The sequence below is a fragment of the Emys orbicularis genome, chromosome 4, assembly GCF_028017835.1.
Source record: "Emys orbicularis isolate rEmyOrb1 chromosome 4, rEmyOrb1.hap1, whole genome shotgun sequence".
NCBI lineage: Eukaryota > Metazoa > Chordata > Testudines > Emydidae > Emys > Emys orbicularis.
In genome coordinates, this window is record NC_088686.1 from 41,584,400 (window position 1) to 41,608,016 (window position 23,617).

At 47.1% G+C, this 23,617-nt stretch overlaps 1 protein-coding gene across 3 annotated transcripts in view; it reads right to left on the reverse strand.

Annotated features, from left to right (window-relative positions):
• Positions 1-23,617, reverse strand: part of NRXN3 (neurexin 3) — a 1,366,589-nt gene that overhangs the window by 1,317,624 nt on the left and 25,348 nt on the right. For all 3 annotated transcript variants that reach the window (XM_065404047.1, XM_065404046.1, XM_065404048.1), the window contains exon 2: positions 4,267-4,284. In XM_065404047.1, coding sequence (XP_065260119.1) covers positions 4,267-4,284 — 18 coding nt within the window. The remainder of the gene's footprint in view (positions 1-4,266; positions 4,285-23,617) is intronic.

The window sequence follows — 23,617 nt, forward strand, 5'->3', positions numbered from 1 at the left end:
AAGAGGCTTATGCCTATGCAAGTGTTTGTGAGAGCATGAGAATAAGTGTGTATGAGTGTGCAAAAGGGACTGCATACATAGTGAATGGGCGTACAAGTGGGAGCATCTGAGAATGAATGAAGCCCTGGGGACAGATGAAGATAAGAAAAGGAGGTAAAGGAATGAAGGCTTGAAAAGGAACAAGATCAAATGGCCTGGACTTTTCCGCCTCAAAAAGCCAGTAAAATGGCTGTCCCCTCGGGGCCTCTGTGCTTACAACAGAGTTGGTTACCCCCTGCATGCAGGCGAGGACACAGTCCTTCTCAGGACCCAGAGTAACTAGGGCATCTCCACAAGGCCACACTTATTTCTTTAAATACAAATTCTAATAGCAGCCAGAGCCATAAGAAATGATCCCCTTCGGCAGGTCTGTCACCGGGTGCAGTAATCAGGCCCATATCACCATCCTGGGGAGGCCCAAGCAGGTCTCCCACCCCAGAGGTGGGGGCGGAAGGTGAAGCAAGTGGGTGCAGTGCTAACTTAGGCCTTGTCTTCACTGCCACGCTACATCGGTGCAGCCGCACTGATGCAACTGAGCCAATGTAGCGCATCTGGTGAAGACGCGTTATGTCGACGGGAGAGTGCTTTCCTGTCAATGTAATTACTCCACCTCAACGAGAGGCAGAAGCTATGTTGGCAGGAGATGCTTTTTCACACCCCTGAGCAATGTAAATCACATCAACTTATGCGGTAGTGTAGACAAGCCCTTAGACATCAGTCTCTCATAGGTATCAGAGCCAATCACCCTAATATCAGAGCACCAAACCCCTACCCCTTTAAATGCCCCCTCTCCCCATAAGCAGCAAGATAGAGGCACCTCTCAAGTTCCTCTGTTCTACTGGTCTATTCTCAACAAATTACTGTTCACCCCAGGCCTCTGGACCAATGGGAAAGAACAGGAGGAGCAAGGGAAGTAATGAACACCACAGGGAAAGAGAAAGAAGAGAGCTTTACTCTCACATGACAGCTGTGCATCCTCATCCCACTTTTATTGGGTCTCAATGGCGTGAACTGATACTTAACAATGATAAAAATATCAATGCACAGAGCTCTGGGCACTTTATGAAGGTGAGCCAGGATCTGTAATCCCGAATTTACAGACAGGAAATCTGAAGCACCAAGAGGGGAAATGACTTGCCCTCAAGGCCACACAGCTAGTCAAGTGACCCAGCTGAGCACAGACTCCAAGAGCCCTGACTCCCAGTGTCCCACTCTAACCTCTGGACATCACTGCCTTCTGTGTGATGCTTGTGTGAATGGACAACGCCCCCACTTAGGGGGTAGAATGACACCTGACGAACTCATTTCATTTGTGAAGTGAGCCAAGCAGGATCTGAAGCTCGTTCTCAAGGGGAGAGGGGCATGCCAGCTGCTAGCCATAGTTCCCAGGGGACCCCTCTTAACAGCAAAGAGACCTCACAGGCTGAGAGCTCATGCTAAAAGTAAAGTGACTATTTGCTTTGAATAAGATCCATTTCCCTGCACCTGGCAGGGGCTTGGCCTAAGAAAAGCCTTTGTAGCATGTGCTTTGCTGAAGCCAGCACCAGGCTGTTCACAGGAGCTTGTTTTCCTGGGGAATTAGTTCTAGCCAGTCTATTCAACAAGTAAAATTAATCAATTAATCAATGGGCCCTTTACAGCCCTTCTGCTGCCTGTGGGTAAATAGTTACATTAGCTCATAAAATTCCCCAATTTGTCTTGCAAACAGTGAACAGTTAAAATGGTTGCTTGGCAGGGGCCCTGGGCTCCACTCTCTGGCTTACGATTGGCTAGCACACAAGGTAGTGAGCAAGCCCCAGGCATGGACAGAGAAAATGCAGATCTGCAACCTCTCTTACTGTGGGTAAGGAAACCTGGCTGTGTTCTACATAAATAGCCCAGTCCTGTGCAGGAACACAAGTGCAGGCTGCAGGGAGAAGAAAGGACAGGACAGGATGGGGCAATGTAGGACCTTCTTGGAATAGACCTGTATCAGTTCAAAAAATAAGGTACAGGCAAGCATCGAATTGAGAACATGTGAAAATGAGTGTGGTAGCACATGAAAAAGTGTCTGAACATAACAATAAGAATGTGAGAAAGCATGCAAGAAATCCTGAGCCTGAATGCATGGGAGTGTGGGGAAATAAACACTGTGTGTCCAGGTGTGCGAACGCTTGTGAGAACATCTGAGATGGGGGGCAGGGCAGTGCAGACCATTCACACACTAGATGGAGAGCCGCAAGGTTAACAAAACTCTGGCCTGTGGATTTCGGTACATCTGCTCTCCCTCTCCAGGCCACCCAGAGCAATGATAGCATCGTTTTCATCTCTGCCCTGTTTACCACTGGCTGGGCCCACCCCATCTGGCTGCTCGTATACCCTCTGCAGCCTATTCAAGCCACACAGGGGGTATTTTTGATGTACAAGACAGCAGCCATTTATGGCACAAAATATCATCCATTCCACTGGGCCGAGAAGGGGCCAAGCTACAGTGAGCCATTGTCAGCCTGACTCCACCTTCCACCCCAGCCACGGGGACAGAAGCAGCTCCAGTGCACAGTGGAGGGGCCTGTTAGCCCACAACCCTGCCACATCATCTCCGGACACACCTCTAGCCACTGGCATTGCCTTCCCTCTCCATGCAACAGAGACAAGTATCTGACCTGCTGAGAGGGAAAAGCTCCTTGACTCCCCAGACTGGGGCTGATAAAGCCAGTGGTCCTTGTTTGCAGGAGTCCTGGTGGTGGAGTCTCTCTTTCTGCAGCATCTCAAGGGGCCATTTTTTGCCATCTGGCCTCTTTCTTCCCTATTATCTGCACTTTGGGTATGCAGTGACACCCCCTCCTTGGATACTCACGCACCAAATACAAAGTAACTATAATGAGTAAGGGGCCCCAACTAAGGGGCTGAGAAGGGCTGGGGGAGTGAGATTTACCCAGACCACTTGTCCACACAGATTCTATGGATGAAACTAACAGGGCTGAAAAATCTGATTGTTCAATGATAGAAAAGCAACAAATGGAATGCAGAAGTATTTTCAGGTTCAATTCTGGTGCCACTGTAATGCCGACAGACCCCGGTCATTGGCAGGCGGAATCAAACCTATGACCTCTAGTGCTAAATGCATGAGCCTCTACTGCATGAGCTAAAAGCCATATGGCTGTTAGCTAAGGCTGTAGAGCAGACTCATTAATCTCTCTCTCTAAGTGGTCTGGGTGCAACTAGATGGGCAGAACACCATACCTAGGAGGTGTGTGGGTTACACCATGAGTTGGCAAGTTATGCATATGGCTTAGAAGGGAAGGATCGACCCACTTAAAGTCACCCATAGTCCTGCTCCCATTCAAGCCAAAGGCCAAACTCCCACTGAGCCTTCATTCGGAGTCTAAATCAGGCGCCCAGTGGAGCTTCCTGGAGGTGAGGTTAGAATCAGGCCCATTGGTTTCAATGGCAGCAGAATGGGGACCATGGAGCAAGCACTCTCAGTTAAAGGCTTTTCCAGCTGAAGATGGGGGATTCATCCCCCCTCAGTGATGAGAGTGGTCTGGGGATTAGCTGCTGGAGTTCTCTATGAAAGAACAATTCCATGGTGGTAGATCCTGAAAATAAACTCTCCAGTTTGATTGCATTTTCTCTCTCATATCTGATTTATTCACATGCTACAGAAAGGAAACCGTCAAGACCCCAAATGAAGAGTTTACAAACCCCAGTGCGACAGGGAATATTTTCACCACTTTTTACTAAGCAAAAAAACCAACAAAAACCCCTCTGTATTTGTGTTGGTGGAGACCCAAACACGGCAGCTTTTGGCACTGGAGCCAGAAAATGGAACAGACTATAACTGGAAAGTGAAACTGACTAAGCAAGTTTCAGCATCCCAAGCTGAGTGACAATTCAAAAAAACTGAACTATAAAATGATGAAACGTATGTTTCAGCTATTCAAATGCAATAATCACTCTCAGGTTAATAGCAACACGGAGAACAATTTTTTACAAAACCTGATTTTTATCTTGACAGCATCCTTATAACTGGTCTATTTAGTTTTGTGCCGAAAGAGAAATTTTGCAAGGGAACCTCTAGATAGAGAACCTCTATACAAAGACCTTGTAATCCAACCCCCACAGTGCCCAGCACAACATTCGCTCTGAACACTCATAGCCAGCATGGTGAGATTTCTACCCACTCTCACTCCCTACCCCACCCACCCCCCAAGAATAATCTTCCAGCTCAGTGAACATAACACTCACCTGGAATATGATTGACATCTGTCAAGACGTTTTCAGGGGAAGCAGAAGGGAGATGTGGAAAGAGAAAGAGAGAGAAGAGAGAAAAGCATTAGAGAGACACACACACACACAGCAGCTCAGTATCCTTGCATGGAAATCAATTTCATGCAAACCCAGAAGTAATTAGGTTTGTTGGAAGGCCACCCGTCTGCAGCCAAACGCCCACCCATGCAAGGGAAAAGGGGTTGGCTCCCTCTCCGCTGTGCATGTAAAAGTGAATCTTCCATCATATCTGTCTGGAGAAAGTGCGCTTCTGGAATCAGACATACCCAAGTCAGGCCTGTTCCTGCAAGAATATCAGTTAGAATATTCTATGGCGCTTCATGCACAAATGCAAACAAACAAAAAACTCACTGGCCCACAGCAGGTTTTGTACGTCACATAAATTCAAGCAAGTTTTCAGAAAGGGGAAAGGAAACTGCTCCCCCTTTAAGAGGGGTCATTTGAATTTATGACCTGTTGTGGGGCTCTGAACACAGTCCCAAAGAGAAAGCCTCTCCTTTTAATTCCTCCTGCCCACCATTCCAGGTGACCATCCTTCACTGCAGACAGCGGGGTTTGTGCGTCAGAGGTTTGCACATGTTGTCTCTTCCCAAGACTCTGGATTCAAACCAAGAGCTGTTCAATATGTTTTCCCCTTGTGTGACACAAGATCCCTTTTCCAATCAATCAAATTAATCCTGGAATAAATAAGTCCATTAAAAAGGAGAGAAGCAGGAACTTGTAAGTGGCCATATCAATCATGGGTTAGGTACATCTTAGGAGCTATGGTGTCAGTTTCAATGCATAGTCCATCAACTCCAGTGAATGAAGCAAAATAAATTCCTGCTTCTCTTTCCACCATCACCAATTTAGTCTCGTTCCATGCACTTATACTTGTCATAACCCCTGTGGGGTGAGCCTCTGAGATCTCACAAGCTATGCAGGATCTAGCTAGGTCAGTATTTGAACAGGAGTGGAATCCTCCAAGGAAAAACTCAGTGCAGCAGGAAGCAGTGCTTCTGATTCAAAAGATGGCACTCTTCCCTCTAAGTATCTAACCAATGCCCAAGTGTGGTGATGGAGGTGCTGTGCTGCTGGAGGTATCATCTTTTAGATAAGATATATTAACCACCTGGGGTCACTAAAGTTCCCATGGTACTTTTCCCACAAGACTAGAAATGTACTATGCTGGGTGACTTGGCCTAATACCAGCTTTGAATAATATAATTCTTCCTCTCTGGATCCCCTGTCCAGTTTCAGTTTGATATTAGATTCTCTACTCTCTGTCCTAAACTGTTGTGATATTATAGAATACTATGACACAGTCGCCATGTTACACCCCAGCAGTGGCTGCATTTCAGTGGTGAGCATGTGAGCCCTGTTCATATTGCCCGTTGTATGTTACTTTCTAAGTGACTTTGGGATCTTTTGAGAATAGGTACACAGGAGTAGGTATACATGGCACTTTATAGATATATTAAACACAGTCCTTGCCTGAGGAGTTAATAATCCACAGAAGACGACATACAGACTAAGAGAGGAATGCAGAACCAGGTCATTTCATTTAGATTGCTTAGGTTATGCATGCTTGCTGGGTCCAGGAGGTTTTATTTTATTTTTATGTGTACTTTGTAACATAATCGTGTTTGATATTTTAGGGAGCTGGCAAAGGAACAGGAAAGGATAGCTGGCACTGAAAGACTGGTTGGAAGAAGCTAGTTTTTAAGTGCAGGGAGGATATTCAAGGTGCAAGGAGTAGAGTGTGCAGTGGGAACGGGAAATGGCATGAGAGAAGGGGAGAGATATAGAGCGGAGATGAACCTTGAACATGAGTGTGGAGGAGTGTGAACTTGATGCAGAAGTAGACTGGAAACCACTGGAGGGATTTATGCTGGTAGGTTGCGAGGGGATCAGAATGGCAGGCTAGGGAGATGGTAACATTCAGGGAGAAAGATGATAGAGAAGGATGAGATATCACAATTATTATTGATAATTCAGCAGCTGCATCAAGAATCCATTCCAGACAGGCACAGAACTCCAGTACTAAGTTCTCCTCCTCTCGGGGACTTCACCCCAAGCTTAGTGTTCAAATGAATAAACAGAAAGAGGAACCAGCCGACATGAAACCAGACTTAGACCTGGTCTACACTACAAACTTAGGTCGACATAAGCCACGTTAAATCAATCTAATCATGTATATGTCTACACTACTGAGTCCCTTCTGCTGACCTAAGTGGCCTGTAAAGTCAACTTCTGTACTCCACTTCCGCGAGAGGCGTAGCGCTTGATCCAACATCCACAGGTCGACATGGGGATAGTGTAGACACTGTTGTGTAATTCGAATGAATTGATCTCCAGGAAGTGTCCCACAGTGCTCCGCTGTAACCGCTCTGGAGAATACTTTCAACTCCACTGCACATCAGCCAGGTACACAGAGAACAGCCCCGGGAACTTTTGAATTTTCATTTCCTGTTTGATCAGAGTGGAGAGCTCGCCAGTACAGCTGATCATGGGGACTTAAGGCCACAAACGCGCTCCAGCATGGAGTACACAGGAGGTGGTGGATCTCATTGCTTTGTGGGGAGAAGAGTCTGTGCAGGCAGAGCTCCGATCCAGCAGAAGAAATGCTGATATCTATGCCAAGATTGCACAGGGGAGAAGGGCTACCCCAGGGACATGCAGCAGTGCCCCAGGTTATCTTACTTTTCTTTGCTGTCTCTGTGTGTTTGTGTGCATAATAAAACTTAACAGATTGAGGAGAAAAGGCTCTTTATTCATTCAACACATGGTGGCTGGTGGGGGTGGAGTTTACAGGGGAGAAAATGAAATGGAGGGGACAGTTTGGTAAGGAACAACACAGATAAGTGTCACATTACTCTGACTCAATGCTGAAATTGGTTTTCAAAGCCTCACGGAGATGCAGAGCCCCTCAATGTGCTCTTCTTATTGCCCTGGTGTCTGGCTGCTCAAAATTGGCTGCCAGGGAATCTGCATCAAACCCCCACCCCGGCGGAAACTTTTCTCCCTTTGTTTCACAGATATTATGGAGCACACGGTAGGCAACAATAGCAATGGGGATATTGCTTTTACTGAGGTCTAACCTAGTACACAAACAACGCCAGCGACCTTTTAAACGTCCAAAGGCACATTCCACCACCATTCTGCACTTGTTCAGCCTGTGGTTGAACGGGTCTTTACTGCTGTCCAGGCTGCCTGTGTATGGCTTCATGAGCCATGGGAGCAAGGGGTAGGCTGGGTCTCCCAGGATCATGATTAGCATTTCAACATCACCAATGGTTATTTTGCAGTCTGCAAAGAAAATCCCTGCTTGCAGCTTTCTGAACAGACCTGTGTTCCTAAAGATGTGCGTCATCCACCTTTCCCGACCATCCCACACTGATGTCAATGAAATGGCCCCTGTGATCCACAAGCGCTTTAGGTTTATGTACTCTTTGGCAAGGTGGTATGGTGCCAATAGAGGGATATGCATTCCATCTATCGCCCCACCACAGTTAGGGAACCCCATCGCAGCAAAACCATCCACTGTGTCCTGCATGTTGCCCAGAGTCTCTACCCTTCTTAGCAGAAGCCTGTTTATGGCCCTACAAACTTGGATCACAACAGATCCCATGGTAGATTTACCCACTCCAAATTGATGCCCCACTGACCAGAGCAGTCTGGCATTGCAAGCTTCCACAGAGCTATCACCACTTGCTTCTCCACTGTTAGAGCAGCTCTCATTTTAGTATGCACTTCAGGGCTGGGGAAAGCTCTTCACAGTTTCTGGAAAGTGGACTTACACATTCAAAAGTTCTGCAGCCGCTGCTCGTCATCCCATAGCTGCATAATGATGCGGTCCCACCAGTCAGTGCTTGTTTCCCGGGCCCCGAAATGGCGCTCAACCGTGTCAAGGTGATGCGTGACTGTCACCAGCAACTGCAAATTGCTCCGCTTTATGTCTTCCAGCAGGACAACTTGTGTGGCATCACATGGTTCCATGCGGCGGATCCTATATTGGCTGGGCAAATATTGCAGAATATGGCACAAGGTGTTTGTAATGCTCGCACCAACAGTGTACAGCTGAGTGGGGTCCATGCTTACCGTGCTATGGCGTCCACACGGGTAACCCAGGCTTACGAAAAAAGGTGTGAAGGAGGCTTGGTTTATTTGCCGCTGATTTCAAGGAGGGAGAGAGGTAAGTGCATCATGGGAGGCAAACGCCATGTTCCCATAACCATCCGCGCCATTGTTTTGGTCCCATAAGGCACTGCAAGCCCGACCCAAAATTCCACTCAGCTATATGCACTGTGGGATAGCTACCCACAGTGCAGTGCGCCATGCGTCCATGCAAGCCCTGATAGTGAGCATGCACTCCGCCGACACAATGATAGTATGGACACACAAGATCAACTTGCTTTAATCAGAGGCTCAATGTTGACTTACATGAAGTCGACTTAACTTTGTCGTGTAGACATTGGCTTAGTTACAGCCCACATTACACTGTCCCATAGCATGGCATCTATGAACTTAGTTCAGGACTGAACCACTGTGTCTGATGTTAGTAAATTCTGTGTATGGGCCTACTTAGTACCTCTGAGCCCCATGAAGAGTTTGCTGGAGAGCCTGGGGAGGGAGATGGAGCAGAAGAAGAGAAGGGCAAAGAAAAGAATAAACCAAAGACAGCTGGGGGTGGAGGGCACATTAAACAAACAATGGAACAGGGGCAGTAACTGATGGACTTTTCGGAATAGCACTCATTAAATTGTCTGTTAACTAAAAAGATCATGAGGATGCTCATGCGTTTATCATCTCACTGCTACTCGCTACACAGACAGCCACCAAAACGTGGCTTCCAAATGCACCAAGTTCCAAATGTAATCAGGGTGAACAGTCAGCACAGGGGCCTTGGTTTATAAAGCATAAGTTACACTTTCCTTTTCCAGTACTGCTCATCTCGGGGGTGTCCCCAAAAACACAAGCCCCCAAATCTGAACAAAATTCTCCCCTCACTCCCTTATATTCTTTTGGAAAGCTCTTGTTGCTCCAGATACAAGAATTGCCATTAAAAGGTCAATATTTGCACCACTGCAACACCTTTGCAGTATTTACATTGGTAGCACCACGCTGCCACAGAGTTATTTGCTATTCTAAGTATAAAGAAAGATTGTTGCATCTCAGACACCCCCCCGTGTGGCATCTGTTGGCAAATGCCGACTTTCACAGTGAGACTGCTTGCATTTTATTTTAAAACAAACGCTTGGGAGAGTTGCTTTTTTGTTTCAATATAAAGAAAAGAGCACACCGCCTGCAAGCCCTCTCAGTAATACCTTACAATAATATACCAGCACGTGTGCGCCTCAGCTCAAATGGCCAGGGCACAGCTCAAGCTTTCACAAGAGGGCTCTATAATAAGAATACAGTAGGCACGGCTCCGTGTTTAGGAGTATCCCTACAAAGTGAGAAAGGAGGGTGCAGGTGACATTACACCCAGCCTAGTTGGATTTTGGGAATTGATTCTTTTTGCCCTCTTCCCACCCCCCAAATCTTTGCTAACCTGAGATATTCTTTCTCCCCATAAGCTCAGAACCTTAAGGCTAGGTTTTCTAGTATGTTTTTAAAAGGACTGTATCAAACAGCTTCCCACTCTCTCTCTCTTCTTCCTCAGCACCAGCCCACCTTCCTCCCCTCTCTCCTACCAGTAGGGGGGAAGTGGTAAAGGACTTGCCTGTTAAACTTGGAACACACACAACCCACAGCTAATGAAAAGCCCAATGAACAGGGGGCTCAGTTTCATGTGGCTGGAGGTTTATCCACTTCCTCTGGCTCAGAGCACTTCAAACACAGGAAGGTTTGTCTCTCAACAAAAGGCAAGGCAGGGTTTGCTTTATCCTATACACAAGGGCCCATTTATTGCCTCTTTGTAGAGGACTGAGCTGCAAGCCAGTGCTGTTTGCTTTTGTTCTTTGATGCTAATAGCTCAGTTGAAAGAAGGATCAGCAGGGTTGCTGCCTTTGTCAGGTGCAGCCCCAGCCACCTGGATGGGGTGGAAAAGGAAAGAGGAGGATGAAGGGGATGGAGAGGAACAAAGCGGATAATATTAGAGCTCAGATCATAGCCGTGCCTGTAACAAGTATGTCTGAGATTTTTTGTGTGAATTTTAGTACTGAGAGGTGCCAGCATGGGAGCTCCGGAGAGCAAAGGCCTCTGTTCAGCTGAAGGACAGGTACAGCATAAGCCACAGCAGGGAAAGATTTCCCCATACATATCGGCCCTGTCTCAGGCTGAAAAGACCCACTCTGGGCTGAATGGGAAGTGAATAGTTCTATCTCCTGTTACTAATCCACCTCATCTCTCCAGAGTACACCTATGTGGCTCTCAGATTACTCCCAGTTTGAATTACAATGAGTGGGGAGCAATTCAAATATTAGGTCCGGGGGGAAGGGGAGAGAGGAGTGGAGAGTTTGTGGGAAGAAAGAGGAGACTTTTTGTAGAGGGTGACATCCAATCAAGAAGAGTCCCTGTGGTAGGGCAAAAAGTGGGCATAGGAGAGCGGGTAGCGGAATACAGACAGGGGCCGCATATCTTGAAGTACTCCAGTTCGTGGAGTAATTTTTTCTCCTTCTTTTGAGTGCTGGTGTGAGGCAAACTCGCAACTGGACCAGGGCTGCTCACTCAGCTACAATGACAAATCCCTCTAGCAGGGCCTGCCATAACTCAGCCCTCAGGCATACTGCAGCAGCCTCTCTCTGGGCAGGGCCAGAGTCAGATGACTCCCCAGGCACAGGTATTTCACTCTCACCACCAGAGCTGCAAGTTACTCTGTGCAACAGCAGCACTCCACTAGGAACCCTTCTGCTGCTTTGTAGTGTTACAGACTCCCTAAGCTTCCCGGCTGCATTCAATCCTGTCCATTTTCCTGCCCCACCCTTGCCCAAGTCTTGTTCCAGACTCCTTCAGCTTTGTCCGTGTCCTATTCCAATCCGGTTCCTGCCTCCTGACCTCCAGATACTTGGACTGACTCCAACCTGGCTTCGACCTTCAGCTGGCCTCCGGTCTCTGACAACAATCCTGACTTGGCTTGTCTACAGACTCTGACCCCGATTCTTACCACAGCCTGTCTCCAGACCCTGGTTTCAGTGCTGCTCTTGACCCAGTCTCGACTCTACATCTGGCTTTGACCCTTGGTACTCGTTCTCAACCACCGCTCCAACCACCAGACCTGACCGCCTAGAACCCAGACCTGACAGCTAGTCCGTATGTGTATTCCACTGTTGGTGAATGACAAGCAGTACTCACTGAAGCGTGGGCATATGAGATATTGATGACTGAAGGACCACCAAGCCAAAGTATGCATCAGCTGCAGAGGCTTGCACTAGGGCATAATTTCATGTGAACATATGGCTAGAACTGCATGTTGCTGCTTTACAGATGTGAACGAGTGGCACTTCATGAAGCGAGGTTACGGAAGCTGCCTTAGCTCTAATAGAGCAGCCCCTTGCTGAGCAGGGGTATCAGCTAACTGGTAACGGAGCAGGAGACATCCTGAAATCCACTTAGAAAGCCTCTGAGAAGAGATTGTTTGTCACTTTATCCATTCTGCCTATGAAATGAACAATCCAAGCAATTTACTAAATGATTTTATTCCGTGTTCGCAGAATGCCAATACCCAGTATACATCCAGGTAATGGAGTCCCCTGTCTTCATTGGTGGCATGTGGCTTTGGAAAAAAAGACAGCTAAGCAAACTGTCTCGTTTAGGTGAAAGTCCGAGATTACTCTGAGGGTTAATTTTGGGTGCAGTCTCAACAAAATCTTATCCTTATTGAATATTGTGTATGGTATATCAGCCTTAAGGGCCCTTACCCTTCAATCCGAAGTGATGGCTACTAAAAAGGCAACTTTCACCGATAAGCGGGACAGCAAGCACATCACTAATGGTTCAAAAAGTGCCTTGGTTAACATCAAGAGGCCCAAGCTAAGATCCCATGTTGAAGCAGGCTTAGTTACTGGAAGGAAAGTTATGACTAGATCTTTTAGGAAACATACAGTCACTGGATGGGTGAAAATGGAGTGGCAGTCAACTGGATGGTGGCAGGAGCTAATTGCTGCCACTTCTACTCATAAGGAACTAAGGGAAAGTCCTAAGGGTTTCAAGCTGAGCAGCCAGTCTAAAATAGTGTGAATCTCCAATTTTTGTGGGACGATCTATTGATATTGAGCTCAAAATAGAAAATAACTTCCACTTAGCTATGTAGCACTTTCTGATGCATTACTTCCTGCTCTTTTTAAGGACGGCTTGAACGGCTACCAAACATGGCTGCTCTAGCTCAGTGCCCCTCTAAATACCAAGCCATGAGGGATAGGGAGTCCAGGCTGGCATGCCTTATCTTGTCCTGTGTCAAGAAGTGTGGGAAATATTGGATACTAATGAGTGGATGGGCTAATAGATGGAGAAGTTTGGGGAAGCAAAACTGTCTGGGCCACCTGGGATCCATGAAGATGATCACCACCCTATCCTGCTGAATCCTCCTGAGAACTCAAGGTAAGAGTGGGATGGGAGGGAAGGCATACCTTAAGTGTCCCACACATAGGGATAGAAAGTCATCTCCCTTGGAGTCCTAACCTCATGCCCCTCTGAAGCAGTACATCTTGCATTTCTTGTTTTCTCGTGATGCAACCAGGTCCCACGACAGGTCTCCCTAGTGTCTGAATATGGTCCTCACCGTGGAAATGTGTAACTCCCATTTGTGGTTGATCGAAAAGTGACTGCTGAGGCTGTTCTCCAGTGTACTGTGTATTCTTGGGAGGTATACTGCTGATAGGGTAATCTGGTGAATGGTAAGAATTGTTTGCAGACCTCTCAGACAGCTCTCACTTTCAGGAGTTTTACGTACATCCTGGACTCACAAGACGTCCATGTTCCTTGTGCTGTGTGTTCATCCAGATGGGCACCCCATCCTAAGAGGGAGGCATCTGTAATCATTCCTGAGAAGAGGACAGAGTGAAGTGGACACACATCCATTCTTTCTGGGAACAAAGAACAGAGGCCATGCTAACCTTTCTATGCCAGGAAGAAGTTACTATATCTACCATGACCCCAAAATGTTTTAATCAGCTGAACATAAGCTCTCAGTGTGACGCTGTAGTCAAAAGAGCAAATGCAATCCTGCGATGCATAAATAGGGAAATCTTGAGTACGAGTAGAGAGGTTATTTTACCTCTGGATTTGGCACTGGTACAACTGCTGCTAGAATACTGTGTCCAGTTCCTGTGTCCACAGTTCAACAAGGATGTTGATAAACTGGAGAGGGTTCAGAGAAGAGCCACCAGAATGATGAAAGGATTAGAAAACCTGCCTTACAGTGATAGATTCAAGGAACTCTATCTATTTCACTTAAGAAAGAGAAGGTTAAGGATGACTTGATCACAGACTATAACTACCTACATGGGGAACAAATATTTAATAATGGGCTCTTCAATCTAGTAGGAAAGGGTGGATGTCTATATGAAAATGGGCATCATTCATGTCAAGAGCCATGCATCACGCATCTCTGTTTAGGAATGGAATTATCGATTCCAGGGTGACCATCCTGAATCTCAATCTGCAGATACAGACATTGAGTTGCCAGTGGTCTAAGATGGGTCTCCATCCTCCCTTTTTATTAGGAATTACGAAGTATTTGGAATAAAAGCCCTTTCCCCAATGTTGAGGGGTACCAGCTCTAGGGCTCCCTGCTGAAGTAGAGAATCTACCTCCTGAATGAGTTATCTTCTTGTGAGAGTGGTCCCTGAAAAGGAACAGGGAAAGGGAGAGAAACTCATGGTGCGGCTGCAATAAATGAGATTGAGAACCCATTTGTCTGTTATTTGCCATATATGCCCAAAAGAAAAAAAGCTTGGTAACTACCAAATTGTATTTTGGAGGTCGGAGGACATGGCATCTGGGTTGGTTCGCAGCTCTCAGAGGTCCTTACAAAGGAATTTTGTTGTCAGGAGGTTGGAAGCAGAAGGAAGGAGGAGTGTTGTGTTTGTTTTGCTGAATCCTCTGTCACTTTCATGGCAGATCCCATCCTTACTGGCGGTTGAAGGGTTTTGGTGCTGCTCTAAGTATGTAAGGTTGTCTGTGATAATTCCTCTTTGGTGCTGTAGTATAAAAACCTAGGGAACAGAGGGTCCTTTAATGAGTGTAATGACTCATCCATCTTTCAATTAAATAAGTTGTTCCCGTTGAAGGGCAAATATTCCACTGTAGACTGAACTTCTCTGGGGAATCCCAAGGAGTGAAGCCAGGACTCTGGACACATTATGAATGCAGTTGCCATCAACCACAAGGCTGTATCAGCTGCTTCTACTCAGGCTTGGAGGGCTGCTCTTGCAACTAGTCCACCTTCATTAATAAAGGTTTGAAACTAACTCCTGATAATTGGCAATTTGGAATTGCAGGCTGGTTGACATAAATACCTTCCTTCCAAGGATGTCCAAACATTTAGCCTCCTTATCAGAGGAAGATGACCTCAAGTGTTGTTGCCTACTCCTTTCAGTGGCAACCTGAACAACCAAATTGTTCTGGGCAGGATGCATGAATAAAAATTCTGCTCCCTTGGCTGAGACAAAGTACTTCTTTTCTGCCCTCTTAGGGGTAGGTACATGTTGCCAAAGTATGCCACATGACTTTGGCAGGCTCTAGCATGGCCTAGTTTATGAGGAGCGCCACCCTCCTAGAACCTGTACTCTGTAAAATGTCAAGGAATTTGTGAGGTGGCTCCTGGACCTTCCCCAGAGGAATCTGGACCATGTTAGCAACCCTCCTTAATGGGTCCTGGAAGTTTGTGGTTATCTGGCAGAGATGGTGAGGCTGGGGCAACCACCTCATCAGAATATGATGACTATATTCCTCACAGGACCGGCAGTACTGCTGGATTTGGCTCTTCTTCCTCCATGGACTCGTGAAGGAGCTCAGGCTGGTATCTGCGGGAGGAGGATGGACTCTCGATAGGACCATACTGATCCAAGATATTGCATGTGTGGGGTCCATGGTCCCCAGGCTAAGCATTAGGGATCTTTTGCTTATGCCTAGTAATCCTTGCCCCTCACCCTGAATCCAAGCAGCATACAGAACTAGTTCCTCCTTGTTGAGGGCTTTTATTCCTTTCCCCCCACCACTTCTGTTTCGAGATGCAAACTCAGCTGATGGGAGGAATTCACTTGCAAGACTCATCTTCACTGGGGGAAGCAAACAACACTCTTTTGCCCCCTTTGTTGTTTACTAGAGTGAAAGATTGAAGTCTTCACTTCAAAACTCTTCTTTGGGGGCACTGGGGGGAGAAGAGTAAACAACAAAATCTTTGGCCCCTTTTAACATTCCCCTCTAGTCCATCTGGTATCAATGGGCCTTCCTTGTGGGGCAGGATATAACACCTTCAGTTGGAAACTAGCATTTCACAATGCTAGTGTTTCTTTCCTGTCTGGTGATTTACACAGTTAGAAAGGCTTACAATGGAAAGGCTCAAATATTACCTTGCACTATGGGATACAGAGGTTATGAGTAAGATCAATGCATGCAGCAACTCACAAGCATTCAATAAAGTCTAAACATTTTACATTCTGATAATTCTAATGCCTATTTTAATAATACTAGCAGATGGGTGAGCCAGACTGGTTAGCTATGCATTTGTCAGTGTTCAGTGAAGACATGGGGACCTTGGCATGAGCTGGCACCTAATCTGCCAGCATCACAATATCTTGGGGAAATCTTACTATATTAAGTCTATATACCATTGTGGACCAGGGATTGTATGTAATTCCATGGAGGAGGGTGACCACAGCTCCTCCAGGAAATAACAGTGGGGGGGGGTGATTAGGCAAACTCACTCAGGTTGCAACACATCCAGAGAAGTACCACCACCTGGAGAGGCTCACATATACTGGTTCAAACTGGATTCTCCAGAGACCAACAGGCAAAGAAAGGACTTTTGGATAAATAGCCTGAGTTTAAACTGACTCGGAGTCTTCTTTCTAATCCAGCAAACCGACAGGACCTTCCGTCCAAAGGCAGCCCCAATCCTTCCTGGGAATGTTTGGAAGGACTTTGGCCTACAGAGGCCCCATACAACTGATGAGTGACTTCTAGAAAGCTTTTACCATGTGTGTAGATTCTTTTATTGTTTGAATACGTTTTTTCCATAACGGTTTCATCTTAAGAATAAATGTGATTGCTTAGAAAGAGCTGTATGGTAACATACAACTAGGAGCAATTATGCTGTTTATAGCCTCTGAGGAGCAAGCAAAGCGCAGATGCAGGCCTGTTTAGATGCTCTGACTTGCTGGGGAACAACACAGTGTAGGCAGGGAACATTGCAGCTTAGAAAAATTCCAGTCAGAAGGGAGACAGATAAGGGTCTCTGCCCAAGAGAGGTGACAGCTGGGGAGCCAAAAACCTAAAATTGTGTGTTCACAGAGGGTGAATACAGGTTGCTCTGAACTGTGACAGTTTCTCCTTGCTCAGCACCAATCACAGACCTGCTCCTGTGGACAGTGCCAGAATAGAGGCACTTTGCTCCTTGGAGCCTGTGGATCAGCACCATGACTCTTAAGGGCTCCTCAGCCTCCCAGAACAGGGCATGAAGTGTCACCTGACACAGAGGATGTCAGGGAATAAGTCCTCCTCTCAGAGATGGATTTGGATGGGGATTCCTCTCTAGTACTCGACAGTGCATCCTACTCTCCCTACTCATGGTCACTCCTGCATTGAAAGTCACAGTGCTAGGAGGTGCACTTGTAGGCCTTGTCTACCCTACTGCAGTAAGTCAACCTAAGTTACGCTACTTCAGTTATGTGAATAGGTCGACTTACCACGGTGTCTACACCGCACTGTGTCAACGGGAGACACTCTCCCGCCGACTTACCTTACTCTTCTCAGGAAGCTGGAGGAGTCGACAGGAGAGCACTCTGCCATCGACTTAGCAGGTCTTCAACAGACCCACGAAATCGACACGGCTGCATCGATCGCAGCAGTGCCAATCTACCAGTAAATGTAGACATGGTCCTAAATGTCTTGGACCAGCATATGGGGGGATGGGACGGGACTGCCCAGCCCAAATCAGACTGTGGCTTCATTGCACACTCCATCAGATGTTTCTTATGTCTACATTCCCACATTTGCAGGGTTCAGCTGGGAAAGGAGTGGCTGATAGTGCACATCTCTGCTAAGTGCACTTCTCTGAGTCAGTACAGGCTCCTCTGATGGTCATCACTGACTGTGAAAGCCCAGGGGCAGGAGATAGAACTCCAGAAGCTCAGAATCCTGGGTATAATCTATGTCACATATGGGTGGGGGGCAGGAAATCTCTAAATACTAACTAACACTAGTAACTAGCAGGTAACAAAACTTTATATTTACAAATAGCGAAGGATGGGCTCCTTGCACACTGAAGGGTTCTGCCTCAGAACATGCCATGGTAGAAAGGAAGTGGAGAGGCTGCCCTGCCCCTTATACCCTCGGTTTGGAGCTCCAGAAAAGGAAGTGCGCAGGCACAGCCAATGGACACTGCTAGCAAGAACCTTCCGGTCAGGGCCGGCTCCAGGCACCAGCCGACCAAGCACATGCTTGGGGCGGCACCTTGGGGCAGGGCGGCGCTCGATTTTTTATTTATTTTTTTATTTATTTGGATTCGGCGGCGCGGCGCTCAGATGGGGGCCGGGGGCTTCGGGCGGCGTGGTGCTCGGGGGGGCGCGGCTTCGGGCGGCATGGTGCTTGGAGGGGGGACGGGGGCTTCGGGCGGAGTGGTGCTCGGAGGGGGGGCAGGGCTTCGGGTGGTGCTCGGGGGGGCGGGGCTTCAGGCGGCGCGGTGCTCGGAGGGGGGCGGGGCTTCAGGCGGCATGGTGCTCGGAGGGGGGGCGGGGGCTTTGGGCGGCGTGGTGCTCGGAGGGGGGCAGGGCTTCGGGCGGCGTGGTGCTCGGAGTGGGGCGGGGCTTCGGGCAGCGCGGTGCTCGGGGGGCGGGGGCTGGCACGGTGCGGCGCTCGGAGGGGTGGCGGGGGCTTCAGGCGGCGTGGCGCTTGGAGGGGGCGGGGCTTTGGGTGGCGTGGTGCTGGGGGGGCAGGGATTTCGGCAGCGCTCGCAGGGGGGGGTACGGCGGGACGGTGCTCTTCTTTTTTGCCTGGGGTGGCAAACACAGGAAGGTTTATCACAGGAAGTGATAATCAAGATGGCTCAGTACAGACAGTTTGATTAGAAGCAAGTGTGAAAATACTTACAAGGGGAGATAGATTCAATGTTTGTAATGGCTCAGCCATTCCCAGTCTTTATTTAATCCTGTGTTGATTGTGTCTAGTTTGCATATCAATTCCAGCTCAGCAGTCTCTCGTTGGAGTCTGTTTTTGAAGTTTTTCTGTTTTAAGATAGCCACCCGCAGGTCTGTCATAGAATGGCCAGACAGGTTAAAGTGTTCTCCCACTGGTTTTTGAGTATTATGATTCCTGGTGTCAGATTTGTGTCCATTAATTCTTTTGCGTAGAGACTGTCCGGTTTGGCCAATGTACATGGCAGAGGGGCATTGCTGGCAAAAAACTCCCTGACAAAGCACAGGAACAAATCTGTACAGACACATGCATAGAACCCCGACCAGGGACATTCTCTTTGCTACCCAAGATCCATAAACCTGGAAATCCTGGACGCCCCATCATCTCAGGCATTGGCACCCTAACATCAGGCTTGTCTGGTTATGTGGACTCTCTCCTCAGACCCTACGCTACCAGCACTCCTAGCTATCTTCGAGACACCACTGACTTCCTGAGGAAACTACAATCCATCGGTGATCTTCCAGAAAACACCATCCTGGCCACTATGGACGTAGAAGCCCTCTACACCAATATTCCACACAAAGATGGACTACAAGCTATCAGGAACAGTATCCCCGATAATGTCACAGCTAACCTGGTGGCTGAACTCTGTGACTTTGTCCTCACCCACAACTATTTCACATTTGGGGACAATATATACCTTCAAGTCAGCGGCACTGCTATGGGTACCCGCATGGCCCCACAGTATGCCAACATTTTTATGGCTGACTTAGAACAACGCTTCCTTAGCTCTCGTCCCCTAACGCCCCTACTCTACTTGCGCTACATTGATGACATCTTCATCATCTGGACCCATGGAAAAGAAGCCCTTGAGGAATTCCACCATGATTTCAATAATTTCCATCCCACCATCAACCTCAGCCTAGATCAATCCACACAAGCGGTCCATTTCCTGGACACTACTGTGCTAATAAGCGATGGTCACATAAATACCACCCTATACCGGAAACCTACTGACCGCTACACTTATCTACATGCCTCTAGCTTCCATCCAGGACACACCACACGATCCATTGTCTACAGCCAAGCTCTAAGATATAACCGCATTTGCTCCAATCCCTCCGATAGAGACAAGCACCTACAAGATCTCTATCAAGCATTCTTAAAACTACAATACCCACCTGCTGAAGTGAAAAAACAGATTGACAGAGCCAGACGAGTACCCAGAAGTCACCTCCTACAAGACAGGGCCAACAAAGAAAATAACAGAACACCACTAGCTGTCACCTTCAGCCCCCAACTAAAACCTCTCCAGCGCATCATCAGAGATCTACAACCTATCCTGAAAGATGATCCTTTACTCTCACAGATCTTGGGAGACAGACCTGTCCTCGCTTACAGACAACCCCCCAACCTAAAGCAAATACTCACCAGCAACCACACATCACTGAACAAAAACACTGACCCAGGAACCTATCCTTGTAACAAAGCCCGATGCCAACTCTGTCCACATATCTATTCAAGTGACATCATCATAGGGCCTAATCACATCAGCCATACCATCAGGGGCTCGTTCACCTGCACATCTACCAATGTGATATATGCCATCATGTGCCAGCAATGCCCCTCTGCCATGTACATTGGCCAAACCGGACAGTCTCTACGCAAAAGAATTAATGGACACAAATCTGACATCAGGAATCATAATACTCAAAAACCAGTGGGAGAACACTTTAACCTGTCTGGCCATTCTATGACAGACCTGCGGGTGGCTATCTTAAAACAGAAAAACTTCAAAAACAGACTCCAACGAGAGACTGCTGAGCTGGAATTGATATGCAAACTAGACACAATCAACACAGGATTAGATAAAGACTGGGAATGGCTGAGCCATTACAAACATTGAATCTATCTCCCCTTGTAAGTATTTTCACACTTGCTTCTTATCAAACTGTCTGTACTGAGCCATCTTGATTATCACTTCAAAAGTTTTTTTTCTCTTACTTAATTGGCCTCTCAGAGTTGGTAAGACAACTCCCACCTGTTCATGCTCTCTGTATGTGTGTGTATATATATCTCCTCAATATATGTTTCACTCTATATGCATCCGAAGAAGTGGGTTGTAGCCCACGAAAGCTTATGCTCTAATAAATTTGTTAGTCTCTAAGGTGCCACAAGTACTCCTGTTCTTTTTGTGTGAATATAGGAAGCATTCATGCAGTGCTAAAATGCAGGCAGCCTTTGCTAAAAGCTCAACATGATTTTTTAACAACCACAGGTGGCCAGGACCTTGGTTTTACATCTCATCTGAATGAATAACATTGATTTGATGCACATGCACTGAGCAGCCTGAATGCGTCACCATCGTACCCTCCATTGGGCACTCTTAGGTGTCGCCCCCTAGTGGCCTGTATAGAGGCTATAAATCACAGAAAACAGATTCATTTTTTTTCACCTTGAGTGGTAGGAGCCCGGGCTTTGTCCCCATCTTAAATCAAATCATCCACTTGGGCATGGAATGCGCTACAACCTGCGACTGTGACATTACAACTGCCCGGACCTTTAAAAGAGAGCTTTCACAAAACTTGGCTTAAAGGGATTAACTACACCTACTGCTTTACAGAACCAACGTGTAGAGCCACTTAACTCAAGTAACAGTAGAAGGAAAAAACCTTAGAGAAAGTGAATTTACAATAATCTCTTTAATTAACTCTCTATCGTCACCATTATTAGATAAAGCCGCTCACTGATTTAATGGCTTTTTAAGGGGACTCCGGTGGAATTATCACCCTCCCAGCTCACTCTGACGTAAACACACACTCCGAGACTCCAGTCACAGTGGCTGGGAAAAACCTGACTGTCTTGCAGCCCACAAGATGCAAAAATCCAGTCTGAACAAGTGAAATTTAATTACTTAGTGCCCTCTACACAAGCTGTTAAGCTGCACTTAACCCCCCTGGAAGCACTGACTGACCAATGCCAGCAACCCCGGGATGAAGCTGGCTTCTACTTCTTTTTAGATGCCATTAGATGGCAGAAGAAAGGGACGATGTGCCCTCCTGCAACTATGCTCTGTTCCTCCCCGTGTTCCTGCTCAGCCAGCTGTGCCCCCCAGACTGCAGTGGGGAAAGGCATCTGACTAATTGTAACTGCAGTCCTTCCACACAACAGCATGGTGTGCAGCTGTCATTCAGTAGTATTTATGGAGACTGCAGCAGAGGCCAGCTTTCAGTCTTGGCCTCAGGTCAGCTGTGCTGGTGAGTCTGTGTACCCAGGACATTTAAGCACAGGTCCGCACACAGTAGTGTATCCTTCAGTACAACCCAACTCAACCTGGCCAGAAAAGAAACTGGGACAAATTTGAGACTGTCTTTGGACAAATCAACCTATTAGTGCCCCTGGCTTGAACCCTCTCCTGTCCCTTGCCTGGGTTCAGCTGCGGAGTCAGATTCCCCTTCTCCAAAATCTCCAAAGGGTCATTGGCTGCCCTAAATCCATTGTCAACACTGAGAGCTGTAGCCCCTATGAAACAGGAACCCTTTAAGCTTAGCCCAGGTGCTATATCACTAGACGAGAGGCATAAGTCACAGAAGGGCTTAGATACTATGGTGGTGGGTGCCGCAGAAATGCCATAAACAGAGTAAACTGTGCTTTTTTAGCCATGTTGGTCCCAGGATACTAGAGAAACGAGGAGGGTGAAGTAATATCTTTTGTTGGACCCACTTCTGTTGGAGAGAGAGAGAGAGAGACAGAGAGAGAGAGAGAGAGAGAGGCTTTTGAGCTTACCCAGAGACTTTGAAGAAGAGCTCTATGTAAACTCAAAAGCTGGTCTCTTTCTCTCCAGCAGAAGTGGGTCCAACAAAAGATATTTCCTCACCCACCTTGTCTCTCGACTAGGCAGAGTAAGTCCCTCCCATATATACTGCTATCTGTCATTCAATACTGCATGCAAACATACATCTCTAACCAACAGGAACATTATGTTCATCACACTTGCTAGAAATAACATACCCTCTCACATTCCAGGAGCCACTTTACCCAAAATAAAGGACAATATTCTACTGCAATATCTCAATTGTAGTAACACACACACACTTCTGTCAGTTGCAGCACGTGGGACCACTGCTACAGAATACTCTAATGTTCTTTCATCTTTTGTGGGAGGAGAAGGGGCTGCCAAGAAAGAAGTTAACTTTGGGTTTTAATAAATGATCCTAGTGAGGAGGTCAAGAAACATTCTTGACTTCCCTCCCAATGCATCTCAATTTGGTTGGAACTGGACACTACAGTCTTCTAAAACTTTCTGTGGCCTATACTCCCCTCCCTCCTTTATGCCCCTTGTGTAACCTCTCTCACTCATCTTTGCACCTTCTTCCATGCAACCTCTTATGTCTGGAACTCCATCCTCTCTCCTGCCCCTTACTCAGACTTCTCTCCGAGATGCAATCTTCCACACAGCCCTTCAATAAATAATCATAAATTGATTGTAGATTCTTACAAAAAGCTGTGTCACTATTCCACTATGTGTCACTACTACAGCTGAACCTGGCTTTCCCATTATAAGTCCAATTTTCTCCTAAGTCCTAACTCTAAAACAAAATCAACTGGCATGACATTTCAATGCCTCTACATCATCACAGGGTAGAACTGTTATTGTAAGCTTGAGGTAAACCTCACAACAGAACTTAGATCTGGCCACTTCGCACCATTCCACTGGCTCAAAAGAGGCAGAAACTGGATGAATCTCCAAGATGAAAATTTCCCCCGAGCGAGGGAGTCCTTAGTTGTTGTCATCAGCCCCTACCACAGACTCACTGCCTCCTCTTAACCCTGGCATAGGGAATGTGCTAAGAGCATACTGGGGCTAGAAGCATTGAAGAGCTCCTGGGGATCCCAAGCTACCTGCTAGTGTTTTGCTGGTGATCTCAGCTAGTGACTAGAGTGATCCTGGTGATCCACAACTACGGTACTTCCCCTTGGTGGCCATTACCATTTGGCATATGCTCTAAAGTAAACCAGGGCTGGCTAGACC